The sequence below is a fragment of the Budorcas taxicolor genome, chromosome 21, assembly GCF_023091745.1.
Source record: "Budorcas taxicolor isolate Tak-1 chromosome 21, Takin1.1, whole genome shotgun sequence".
NCBI classification, from domain to species: Eukaryota; Metazoa; Chordata; class Mammalia; order Artiodactyla; family Bovidae; genus Budorcas; species Budorcas taxicolor.
In genome coordinates this window covers 29,214,624-29,227,436 of record NC_068930.1, presented here as the reverse complement: position 1 = coordinate 29,227,436, position 12,813 = coordinate 29,214,624, and the positions used below count along the sequence as shown (strand labels likewise).

General features: G+C 54.5%; 1 protein-coding gene across 1 annotated transcript in view; it reads left to right on the top strand.

Moving 5' to 3' along the window:
* RASGRF1 (Ras protein specific guanine nucleotide releasing factor 1) overlaps positions 1–12,813 on the top strand; it is a 102,493-nt gene that overhangs the window by 50,105 nt on the left and 39,575 nt on the right. Inside the window, exons 7-11 of the mRNA XM_052659823.1 lie at positions 779–972; positions 1,286–1,395; positions 6,277–6,395; positions 8,069–8,229; positions 11,140–11,203. Of these exons, the coding sequence (XP_052515783.1) occupies positions 779–972; positions 1,286–1,395; positions 6,277–6,395; positions 8,069–8,229; positions 11,140–11,203 (648 nt within the window). The remainder of the gene's footprint in view (positions 1–778; positions 973–1,285; positions 1,396–6,276; positions 6,396–8,068; positions 8,230–11,139; positions 11,204–12,813) is intronic.

The following is a 12,813-nucleotide window of genomic DNA, read 5'->3' as shown; positions in this document are numbered from 1 at the left end:
CCAGGAGGTTGAGACTGACGGGCCAGCAGGGGCTGCAGAGCTGAGAGGGCAGGGACAGGGGACCCACAGGTGAGGGGACAGAGACTCAGGAAAGCATGTCATGGGGTGGAAAGCCCTGGAACAAGGGAGTTGGGAAACCTGGTTCCAAGCCAGCTGCTGACTCACCCTGTGGCCTCTGACAGGTCCCAGTCACAGATGCGACACTCTGGGAGGGAGGCCACCTGGAGGAAGGAGGGCATTGGGGGGATGTAATTACAACAGAGGCCAAGGGCAACCCCACAGGCGCTCTGGGACCCAGGTGGCCCCTCAGAGAGGTCCCCAGTCAAGGCAGGGGCTGGCCTTCATACCGCCTTCCCGTACTGTCATGGGCCCAGCTTGTGCAGGGCAGCTTCCTACAGTGGAGAGCAGTTCCCACGCAGGGAGGACCCAGCTGACAGCCACTGGGACTAGTGACAACCAGGGAAGAAGCACCTGTGTCCTAAAAGGTGCCCAGGGGGCACCCCACAGCACCCTCCACACCTGCTTTCTCTGGCCCTCTAGGTGTCAGACTAGATAGGGCTCTAAACCCTGTGGTTCTGATGTGATTGATCCCAGTGCCTGAGCCCTGCCTGTCTCTCCTAGGAGAGGGCGGTGGGGCCAGGGTCGGCTCCAAAGGCAGGGGTTTTCTCTGGGACCTCCCGGGCTGGGCTGGGGAGGCCGAGGGCCTGGGGGAGGGCGTCAGCCCCTCACCCCACACCGAGGGTGCCCCCGCTGCCCGCTGAGCCCCACCTCCTTGCAGCCGACCTGTTCGACATCCTGCTGCCCATGCTCAACATCTACCAGGAGTTCGTGCGCAACCACCAGTACAGCCTGCAGATCCTGGCGCACTGCAAGCAAAACCGCGACTTTGACAAGCTGCTCAAGCACTACGAGGCCAAGCCCGATTGCGAGGAGAGAACGCTGGAGACCTTCCTCACCTATCCCATGTTCCAGGTGCGCCACCCTGCCTGCCGCCCTACCAGGGTGCATGCGCACGTGGGTGGCTGGGCGGTGGGATCAGGAGGGGTGCAACTCGCAGAGAGCCAGGCCTGCAGGGCAGGCCAAGGGTGGGGGTGGAGGGGCTCGTCCCACCCAAGACCCTGGCTCCAAGTCTGAGATCAGAAGAGTCTGAGATCAGAAGTGCAATGGAGGTCCTTGGTGCTGAGAACCCCTGTCTCTGCTCCCCCATCCCTCTCCGGGGCTCTGTCTCTCCCCGTCTCTCATTTCATCGCCACCTCTTTCCTGCCTTGCCTCCCTCCCCCCGCAGATCCCCAGGTACATCCTGACGCTGCACGAGCTCCTGGCGCACACCCCTCATGAGCATGTGGAACGCAACAGCCTGGACTATGCCAAGTCCAAACTGGAGGAGCTGTCCAGGTAAACCCTGCAGCGGGTCCCCACACCAGGGAACCCAGGTCCCCATATCATAGGGCAGACCCAGGCTTGAGGGTGCCCCCACCAGGAGTTCACTGAGCCCAAATGGCCAAAACTCACGTTTCTGCTTAAGATTTCGAGGGGTGGGGACCCACAGCCTGTCCCACCTGGAGGCAAAATCCCCAGGAGCAGTCTGAGGGGTTTACAGCTCCAGTCCAGGTGGGCACCGGCGAGATGGGATGGGTGGCTTGCTGTCCCTGGCACAGGTGGGGCCCAGCAAGGGCCTGGGCGGTCAGTGGGCCCATCTCCAGGACTTGCAGACACTCTCTGCCCATTTCCTTGGTTCTCCAGCGTCGATGTGTCAATGCTTGTGGCTTTAGGAGCTCCATGGGGTCCCGAGTGTTGGGCCTTCATGTATCCCAGGCTCTGTTCAGCAGCAGGCAATGTCCGTGGGTGGACAGGCCATGGTTGGGTCATTGTCACAGGCCGAAGCCCCATAGTCAGGGCCTCCCCTGCTCTCCCTCAGTCCCTGGAGTGCAGTCTCTGCCCAGGCAGAAGCAGAGGGACCAGGGAGGAGGGATGCCACACCCAGGCGGTGGGGGAGGGATTCCCCATCTGTGGGGGCGGGGCGGCATGGAGGGGAGGAGCTTCAGACTCTAGTGTTTCCTGAAGAGGGAACCCACTAGAGTTTCTGATGGATGAGGTAAGAGGGCAGAGAGAGAAAATGGGAGTCGAAAGGGAGTCTGAGCCTGAGCAGCCTAAAGGATGGCACTGCCACGATGCAAGGTGTAGAAGCCTCTGGAGGGGCAGGGTTGAAGGGGTCTGCTTCGCTTCATGGGAGCTTTATTTGTGGGGTGTTGGGCCTGAGACGGACGACAGCAGTGGAGATGACAAGGAGGGAGAGTCGGTGCTTGAGTCTGGAATTTAGGGAGGCGAGATGGAACAGGTCATCAGCTCAGACATGGTATTTAAAGTCACCAGCTGGGACTTCCCTGGCGGTCCAGAGATTAAGATTCTGCACTTCCACTGCAGGAGGTGTGGGTTCGATCCCTAGTCAAGGAACTAAGATCCTGCATACCAGGTGGTGCAGCCAAAATTTTTTTTAAAAGTCACAAGATTGATGAGATCACCAAGGGAGTGTGTTTAAGCAGGAATGAGGTATGAACCAAAGGCTGAGCCCCGGGGCATCCACCAGTGGAGGCCAAGAGGTGAGGAGGGGCCTGATAGTCAGAGACGGATGGGTCTGCAGGGTGTAGGGCTCAGCCACCAGCCCCACTGGAGCCCCGCCTACCACCCAGAGCCCTAAACAGCTTCCCGAGTTCAACAAGTGGAACTTGTTGGGCAGCTGGGCAGAGGGAGGACCAGTCTGGACTGGGCAGGGCACAGACCCCACAGTGAAGAATTCGGGAGAAGGTGTAAGCAGGGCGTGACTGCAGACTAACAGAACCGTTGTGGGGTGTGGACCCCAGTTCTCTCGGGCCCCAGGGAGTCAGTACAGTGTACTCTTCCCCGGGGAAAAGATGTGTACCCCCCGCCCTGTGACTTCCTGGACCCTGCGGGATGCCCTGGCCCAGTGCAGGCAGGGATACAGGAGGCACATGGGTGCTAGGGAACTTGGCCCAAGACCCCGGTCCCCTCTCCCCCTTGGTGCTGGGTGTACTGACTGCTCTTCCTTTGTCCCCCTGCCCTTCACCTGCACCTGGTCCTGAGCCCAGCCTGAGCAGCACAGAAGAGGGTTTTCCCAAGTGAGAGCAGCCCTTTCATCCTCCTCCCACCTTCCCTGGGGCCTGAGGAAAGCTGCAGCCTGACTAGAAGCCAGAAGATAACCAGCCTCTCCCTGGCCAGCCTCAGAGCCCTGCACCCCTCATCTCTGGGGGCCATTGTCCCACTTCCTCTCCTGAACCCCCTCACTCCTAGGCTCCAGGATAACCCAGCTCATCACTTCCAGTTCCCCCAGGAGCCACAGGCCCTGGAAACCCTAGGCCGCCTTCCCAGAGTCCACCATCTTCCCTAACCTAGGCACCCCCATCACAGACTGCAGCCTGCTGCTGCTGCTACTGCTAAGTCACTTCAGTCATGTCCGACTCTGTGCGACCCCATAGACGGCAGCCCACCAGGCTCCCCCGTCCCTGGGATTCTCCAGGCAAGAACACTGGAGTGGGTTGCCACTTCCTTCTCCAATGCATGAAAGTGAAAAGTGAAAGGGAAGTCGCTCAGTCGTGTCCGACTCTTAGCGACCCCATGGACTGCAAGCTACCAGGCTCTTCCGTCCATGGGATTTCCCAGGCAGGAGTACTGGAGTGGGGTGCCATTGCCTTCTCCGGACTGCAGCCTGAGTCTGCCATTTACCCTGAGCTGCTGCAATTTATACATGTCTAACAGCTATCCCCAGGTGGCTCAGGGGTAAAACAGCCCGCCTGCCAGGGCCAGAGACTTAGGAGACCCAAGTTCGATCCCTGGGTCCAGAAGACCCCTTGGATGAGAAAATGGCAACCGACTGCAGTATTCTTACCTGGAGAATTTCATGGACACAGGAGGCTGGCTTGCTACAGTTCACGGGGTCCCAAAGAGTCGGACACGACTTGTCAACTAAACAACAAAGATTTTTTTTTTAATGTGGACCATTTTTTAAAGTCTTTATTGAATTTGTTACACTATTGCTTCTGTTTTATGTTTGGGTTTTTTATGCCGAGTCTGGCGGCACCTGGGATCTTAGCTCCCTGACCAGGGATCAAACCTGCATCCCCTGCATTGGATTGTGAAGTTTCAGCCATGGGACCGCCAGGGAGTTCACCCCCTCACTTTGAGCACCTCTAGCCTCTTCAGCCAATCCCCCACCCTCTGCAAGAGAGAGGGTTCTGATTGCCTTGGGCTGCTTCCAAAAGTGAAGTACTTTTAGAGGCTGGAGGAAGGATGGCTACTTCCATCCACAGAACTTCCTGAAAGGTCCCTCCCTGGCCCATGCCCATGTGTTTTTCTGAAGAAGGCTAAGGCCTGGAAAGAGAAGGGCGTTGCTGGGAAGGTAGGGGTGGGATGGGTAGAAAACCAAAGTTTCTAAGGCAGAGACCCCATCTCGATGCCCCAGTCTAATAGCCGGCAAAAATGACGAGTTTTTATCATATATCACCTTTTTTTCACAATAACATTTTTGCAGCCCTGATAAGGGCAGTGGTCACCACCTTTTATTCAAGCACCTGTCTTTGCATGAGGTCAGCCCATGCAGTGCATTATTTTCCGTCCTCACCCCAACAGTTACAAATGGGAAGCTAAGTATTCGAGGAGTTGAGTAATGCGTTCAGTATCAATCACACTGATTCCCTGTTCACAGCTCCAGCTCCACCCATGTCATCTCTCATTGTTATGGGGTTTGAATTGGATCATGTCTACGAGAGAACTCTGTTAACCACTGAATACTCGTCAGCTCTCTGAGTAGTTTTACTTGTGGAATTTCAGGCATCAACAAACAAAGAGGAGGCTTTGTGCTTTCCTTAGAGTAGGTGAGGTACTTTTTCCAGACCTCCTTCAAAATATATACATATATATATATATTCACTACTTTCCTAAGACTCCTGGAAACACATGGAGGGTCTTAGCAAAGTTGTTAACTCACTCCTACCTTTTCCCACCAATGCTATTTTTAAAAAGCAGTTAAGTACTACCACCTCGTGGAGAGGAGCAGTGTTGCAGCAGTCAGAACCAGAACAGAAAGTTGCAAGTGTTCTTGGATGAAGGGGCAAACTGTCTTGCTTAAACCTCCTAGTCGTGCTGGAGCCTATAGAAATAAACTGCAGTCAGTCTTTCCTTGAGCCAACTGGATTGCCAGGTGCTCCAAAAATAAGTCATTCTGGAACCCAAACATGAAGGAAACCACCATATAAAGAGTGTGCAAGAGGGGAGAAGGAGGTGTGACAAATTGAGATAGTAGCATTGGCATATACACACTAGCACATCAGATAGCTAGTGGGAAGCTGCTGAATAGCACAGGGAGCTCAGCTCAGCGCTCTGTGATAATCTAGAGTGTGGGCTGGGGCAGTGGGAGAGAGGATCTAGAGGGAAGGGACATATATGTATGTGTATAGCTGATTCATCCAAATATGACTACTGGAAAAACCATGGCTTTGACTATACAGACCTTTGTCGGCAAAGTGATGTCTTTGCTTTTTCATATGCTGTTTAGGTTGGCCGTAGCTTTCCTTACAAGGAGCAAGTGTCTTTTCATTTCATGGCTGCAGTCACTGTCTGCAGTGATTTTGGAGCCCAAGAAAATAGTCTGTCACTGTTTCCACATTTCCCCCTTCTATTTGGCATGACTCATTGGAAAAGACCCTGATGCTGAAAAGATTGAGGGCAGGAGAAGAAGGGGGCAACAGAGGATGAGACAGTTGGATGGCATCATCGACTCAATGAACATGAGTTTGAGCAGACTCTGGGAGATAGAGGAGGACAGGGAAGCCTGGTGTTCTGCAGTCCATGGAATCTCAAAGAGTCGCGTACAACTGAGCGACTGAACAACCACGACAAATAGCTGATTCAGATTATTATATCGCTAAAGCGACCGTACTCCAACTTCAAATTTTAATTAATCTTTTTAAAAGAACGTGCAGAGGGGAGAAACAAGCACATTTCCCCGAGGCAGGAGCTCTGCTGACTCTTCTCCATGTGGGTCAGACCATCTTCTCAGCCTCCCAGAGCTGTCGGAGAGTTAGAGGAGCCCGCCCCTGTAAAGTGCACACACACAGCGGGCTCTCCGTGTGTGTAGGCTCTCTCACCTTTGGTGACCACAAGTTCTACCCAAGAATCTCTTCCCAGGTCCAGCCAGAGACCCAGAATTGCATCCTCCCTGGGAGGTGGGGGCCGCTGGTCTCTGACTGTTCATCCTCACAGGATAATGCACGATGAAGTCAGTGAGACCGAGAACATCCGGAAAAACCTGGCCATTGAACGCATGATCATTGAAGGCTGCGAGATCCTCCTGGATACCAGCCAGACCTTTGTGAGACAAGGTATGGCCTCTGCATCCTGCGTCCCCCACCCATCCCCGGCCAGGTAGGCCCCGGCAGCGGGAGGCAGGCCACACTCGGGGACACCACCAGTTGGCTCGGCTGCCACGTGCTAAAGCCTGCCGGCATGACTGCGGCGTTTTCTGGGCCTGCCGGGGGAAATGCGACAGCTATATGTAGACGGCGGTGTCTATACATATAGATGCTGATATTGTCAGTTTTCACAGTTTCCTTGTCTCCAGGTGTAAACACAGTTTTTCCCAGATGGCCTTGGTTTGTCTACTGTATACCATCGTAAACACCGACATGTCCTTTGAGGGAGAGAATACCGGCTGGAGGATGAGGCCAGGCTCTGACTGGCCCCGTGAGTCACAAGCAGTTGCAGTGTCGAGGTGGCATCGGCGAGGGTCAGTCCCTCTGTCCTGTGCTTGGCCTCCTCGGCCTCTTGGGGAGGCCGTGATCACAGTGGTTCTGGGTGTGGTCCCCTCACTCTTGGGCTTCAGCTAACCTTGGGAACACTGTTGAGAGGCTCAGCCCTAGTGAGAAGGAGGGGTGAAGCTCTCTGGGGCCCAAGGGACTGACTTCCAACTTAGGGATGTTAGAGCCACAATGCCTTTAAGGTCAGCTGGTTCAGATTCGACAGCGTGTGGGAAATTCAGTGTCTGCTCTCATGCCCAGAGGTGATGCCTCAGGATGGACCTCAGCCTTCCTTCCTTCCTTCCTTCCTTCCTTCCATCTAGTCCTGGAGGTCTCTGACTACATGAAAGGCTGGCCTGAGCAGCTGTCACTGGTCCCCGCTGCCCTTGGCCTGAACCCCCTCTACTGGGTGTTTGTTCTGAGCCCCTGGGTCCACCCTGGGACCTGCTGAGCCCAGAGCCAGCCTAGCCTGTGACCCACTCCCCTGAGCTGTGCTGTGCCCAAATTGAGGGGCTGGGCTGGACCTGGAGACCAGACGGGGAGCCTAGCAAGCCCTTTCTCATTTATTCTGTCTCACCACCCCCGTGGATGCTGGCCCTATTCATGCCAGTCCAACTCAGGTCTCCAGGGATGCCCAGAGAGTAGAACCTGCCCCTCCCTCCAGAGCTGAATGTGCAAAGGAAAGGGGCTGAGGATACAGGGAAGGGGGTCCTTGCAGTGATGAATGTGGGCAGGAGGCAGAGTGGTGGCCCAGAGCGGGACTAGGGAGAGTCCGGGAGGGCTTCCGGAGGAGGTGGGACTGGACTCTGCAGCAGAAGACGCTGTGATCAGTTGGTCACATCTGCAGTGGCTGCATGCGGCAGCAGGGACTTAGTCTTATCAGTCTCTCTAGGCCACAGCCAGCTCCCCACTTCCTCAGTCTCCTGCCACCCCCAGGCCCCAGCCTAGCACTGCATTCTCATCCTAGGGGCCATGTCCTTCAGGGTTCCTTTTCTTTCTAAGGCCCTGGCCCTGGCTGGGTGGGTCAAAGTTCTGGCATGGAGCTTCTTTCGTCATCCCCTGCCCCCCCGAACCCCACCATGTGGCCCCGAGGAGGGGCTGGAGGGGGTGTCTGAGTCACCTGTCTGCTACCCGGAGCCAGGGTCACCTTGTCCCACTGCCGTGGCCACTGGCATCGCCACCCATGTGCAGCTTCAAAGCTGGCTCAGAGGCACAGTTCGTCCTGGGAGATGGACTCTGGGTCTCTCCTCCGTCCGCAGGGTCCCTCATCCAGGTGCCCATGTCTGAGAAGGGCAAGATCACCAGGGGGCGCCTGGGGTCCCTGTCCCTGAAGAAGGAGGGCGAGAGGCAGTGCTTCCTGTTTTCTAAGCACCTGATCATCTGCACCAGAGGCTCTGGCGGAAAGCTTCACCTGACCAAGGTAGGGATGCCCAGCGCTGGGGAGCTGCCGGGGCTGGAGATCGGACACTGCACTGACCGGGGGGCCCTGACCGACCCTGACCAGGGCCCAGACAGTGGGCAGGGGTGTCAGAGACGCTCGAGTGTGCGCACACACACGCTGACTGGTCCAGCTGGAAGCTTGGAATGAGCGAACCATTCATGGGTTTTCTACTGGAGAAGTCATGGGAAATGGGAAAGTGAGTTCGAAGATGCCCAAAGGCTCCCCCACAGCTGGGAGCTGGGACAGCGGAGCCAGGGGGTTCAGAGAAGCTCTTTCTTAAATTTTTATTTCTTTATTTTTAATTTATGTATTTTTGACTGTGCTGGGTCTTCTTTGTTGAGAATGGGCTTTTCTCTAGTTTTGGTAAGTCGGGGCTGCTCTCTGGTTGCAGTGCCTGGGTTTCTCCTGCTGCAGAGCACAGACTCCAGGGCCCACAGGCTTCAGTAACTGCAGCATACAGGCTCAGCAGTTGTGACTTCTGGGGTCTAGAGCACAGGCTTAGTAGCTTTGGTGCACGGGCTTTATTGCTCCGAAGCACATACGATCTTCCTGGACCGGGGATTGAACCCGTGTCTCCTGCCTTGGCAGGCAGGATTCTTTACCACTGGACTACCAGGACAGTCCCCAGATAAGCCCTTAAAAGTCCCATGTGTGTATGTGAGGGGCCAGTGGAGGATGGTCACATCTGGCTGAGGCAGAGCAGCACCCAGAGCCTTTTTCTCATTTCCAACCAAAAAGGAGTTCAGACAGCCGTTCCTAACGCCTTTGGGCACTCACCGCCCCCCACCAGCACCCCAGGCAGAAGCTACCACTCCCCAACACAGCACATGGCTATCCCACTGCTGAGAGCTCAGAATTTGATCCCACTTCTGTCTCTTACACTGTGTGAGCCCAGACACTTCCCGTGCCAGTCCATACCTCACTTCCTCATCTGCTTTGAAATAAGGGTGGCTGTCCTCACCAGAGGCATGCACAGATGCAGGGAGGTGCCCACAGACCTGCTCTGGGAGCTGTGATGCCCCTGCCTCTGTAGCGACAGCCTCCCCAAACTGTGTTCATCCCCATGAAGGCTCGCTTCAGCAGATTTCAAGTCTGAACACGCTGTGGCCTGGAGAGGGCCAGAAGGAGCCCTTAATTAAAGTAGAACATCAGGGAAACCATTCTTCCAGACCCTGGACGCCTGGCCCGTAGCCTCCTGCAGTGCTAATAGATCAAGCAATGGCTTCAGGGAACCTACTGCTTATGTTAACATGTCGACAAATTAGTTGGTCGGCTGCATGGGGGGAAATTAATTTACAAACATGGAATACTCCAGTTTCAACCAAATTGTGTGTCGAGGAAAGCATTCATTATTTATTAGGTCTGGAATTTCTTTTAGGAAGATCTCTGTCCAGACTGGAGGAATGGTTCCTCCAGCAGGTGGGAGTCAGTAGGGGTGGTTTGGACCGGAGACTTGAAGGCAGCTTTTCAGTATGAAAGCACATGCCTTTGTGTTTGTTCATTTTATCTTATTTTGGTTTGAGGGGTTGTTTATTTATTTGTTTGAGTTTTAAAAGTCTCTTAGCATACTGGTAAAGGTGGAATCTGAGCACTACTCAAATTCTAGGCCTGCTCCTTACCCGTGGGTGACCTTACTAAGCCCCAGTTTGCGTGCATACTCAGTCACTAAGTCATGTCTAATTCTTTGTAACCCCATGGACTGCAGCATACCAGGCTTCCCTGTCTTTCACTATCTCCTGGAGTTTGCTCAAACTCCTGTCCATTGGGTTGGTGATGCCATCCAACCATCTCATCCTCTGTTGCCCCCTTCTCCTCCTGCCCTCAGTCCTTCCCAACATCGTGGTCTTTTCCGATGAGTTGGCTCTTCGCATCAGGTGGCCAAAATATTGGAACTTCAGCTTCAGTATCTGTCCTTCCAATGAATAGTCAGAGTTGATTTCCTTTAGGATTAACTTGTTTGATCTCCTTGCTGTCCAAGGGACTTTCAAGAGTCTTCTCCAGCACCACAGTTTGAAAGCATCAGTTCTTTGGGCGCTCAGCCTTCTTTATGTCCAACTCTCACATCCCTGCATGACTATTGGAAAAACCATAGTTTTGACTAGATGGACATTTATTAGCCTAGGATGAAGGATTTCAAACTTCTGCAGACTTGGGACTACCAGGTCATGCCTCGGAGCTGCTGTGAGACAAGTAGCGAACATGCAAGCTCTCCATCCCCAGCCCAACCTTTACCCTTCTTCAGGGAAGGCATCTCTGAGCCAATCCCAATTGAGCTACTTCATTGGGCTTCTTTTTAACATTTAACTTTCTTTTAAGATTTTTTATTATGTGGACCATTTTTAAAATCTTTACTGAATTTGTTACAGTATTGCTTCTGTCATGTACTAAGTCACTTCAGTTATGTCCAACTGTTTATGACCCCATGAACTGTAGCCTGCCAGGTTCCTCTGTTCGTGGGGATTCTCCAGGCAAGACCACTGGAGTGGGTTGCCATTTCCTTCTCCAAGGGATCTTCCCAACCCAGGGTTTGAACCTGTGTCTCTTACGACTCCTGCATTGGCAGGCGGGTTCTTTACCATTAGCGCCACCTGTGTTTTGGTTTTTTGGCCAAGAGACATGTGGGATCTTAGCTCTCCGACCAGGGACTAACCCATACCCTCTGCATTGGAAGGTGAAGTCTTAACCACTGGACCACCAGAGAAGTCCCTGGGCTCCTTACATGAAGATGAAATTCTTCAACTTTAAAACCAGAATACCCACTTGGTTATGATGTGCACATACACGTGTCACGTGTCTGTCGCTTTTAGAGTCCCTCCTCACACTGACATTCTGGAACTCTGAACCTAGAGCATCTCCCCCGCCAATTCAAGGTGGCCCTGCTCTTTTCAGAACGGAGTCATATCCCTCATTGACTGCACCTTGCTGGAGGAGCCGGAGAGCACGGAGGAAGAAGGTGAGTGTGAGGCTGCCTGCAGGCCAGTGTGTCCACACACAGATCACACACTCTCACCCTGAGAGGTAGAGCCCAGGCTGTGGGAGGAGAGGAGGGTGCCGAAGTTCAGGGGCCATTGTCCTGGATCTGGAGAGGCTAGTCTGGGTCTTTAGACAAGGAGCTCCCTGGCCCAGTGGGTGACCACCTCCACCCCCTTCCTGGTTCCTTCCAAGCTCCTTGGGCCCCTGGACTTGGTGCCCTTGGGTTTGGGGGTCCCACGTGTCAGAGAGCACCCCTCATTAATGCATCCATATGCTGCATGCACCGTTGCTCGTTGGACAGCCAGAAGATGCCAGGGAGGTGCCAGGCCCAGCCCTGTTCTCCAGTGCAAACAGGTGGGGTGTTCAGGGACACACGTGCTCCCACCAGAGGGAGCGTAGGGGACCATCCCCTGCAGTGAGGCTGGAGGGACCAGGACCCAGGATGGGAAACAAGACTCAGGGAGAAGGGAGCATGTGAGAGGGACCTCAGCACACCAGAAGGGCCAGGTAGGGGGGCCCCAAGTGCCTGGAAAGCCTTGGCATGGGGCTGTCTGTGGATTTCTGTCTCCCAGGGAATCAGAATTGGGGGGTGGGCCTGTTATAAAGGGTTAAGGGGTGGGGTCACTGCTCTCTCTCGATTGGACCCAAGTTGCTCCTCGTCTCCCTGCTTCGTGACTCCCCAGCGAGGCTCCGGATCCCTGCCCTGGGGGTACACCAGCTGGATGGGCCATCTCTGCCCTTCTCCAGATCGGGGCTCCGTGGACCGGGCTGTGTCTGAGGACCTCAGATTCTAGTCCTGGCTTGGTCTTAGGCTCAGCGTTTGCTGGGAGCTGGGAGCCTCATCCACACACACATACACACACGCATGCCGTGGTCAGCCCCAGGGAGCTGATCTCTGCACCCTTCATGACCCTCCACCCAGGGCAGAGCCAAGCAGCCCCCGCAAGGCAAGAATAAACCTATAGCAGTTCACCCGAGGCTCTTACCAGCATGATCGTCTTCAGTCTTGGCCACAGCCAGTCCAGACCCGAGTGGAAACATCAGTCCCCAAGCCCTTTTCCCTCCAAGTCCAGGAAAGGTAGAGACACAGCCCCAAGAACTTGACATGCAGACACCCCACTTCTGAGCAGCTGAACCCATCACATCCCCGGGTCACCACATGGAATGGCAAGCAGAGCCCAGAGCTGTAGCAGGCCCTCCGTAACACTCAGGCCAGTGAATGCAGAGGCATTGGAAGGAGTCCCTGAACTGTGATCTTAGTCTTTCCAAATAAAGAGAGTTCAAGGAGCCCTACAGATTAAGAGCAGAAATAAAAATACCCAGGATTTACTTTGGCTTTGCGAACCTGTCAGCTGAGATAAATGTCCAGCCCAGTCCCTAACAGCTCAAGATCTAAGGTTCTGCACATGGCCTCTGGATCACCTTGGCAGAGCAGGAAGTGAAGTGAAGTGAAAGTCACTCAGTCGTGTCCGACTCTTTGCGACCCCATGGACTATACAGTTCATGGAATTCTCCAGGCCAGAATACTGGAGTGGGTAGCCTTTCCCTTCTCCAGGGGATCTTGCTAAACCAGGGATGGAACCCAGGTCT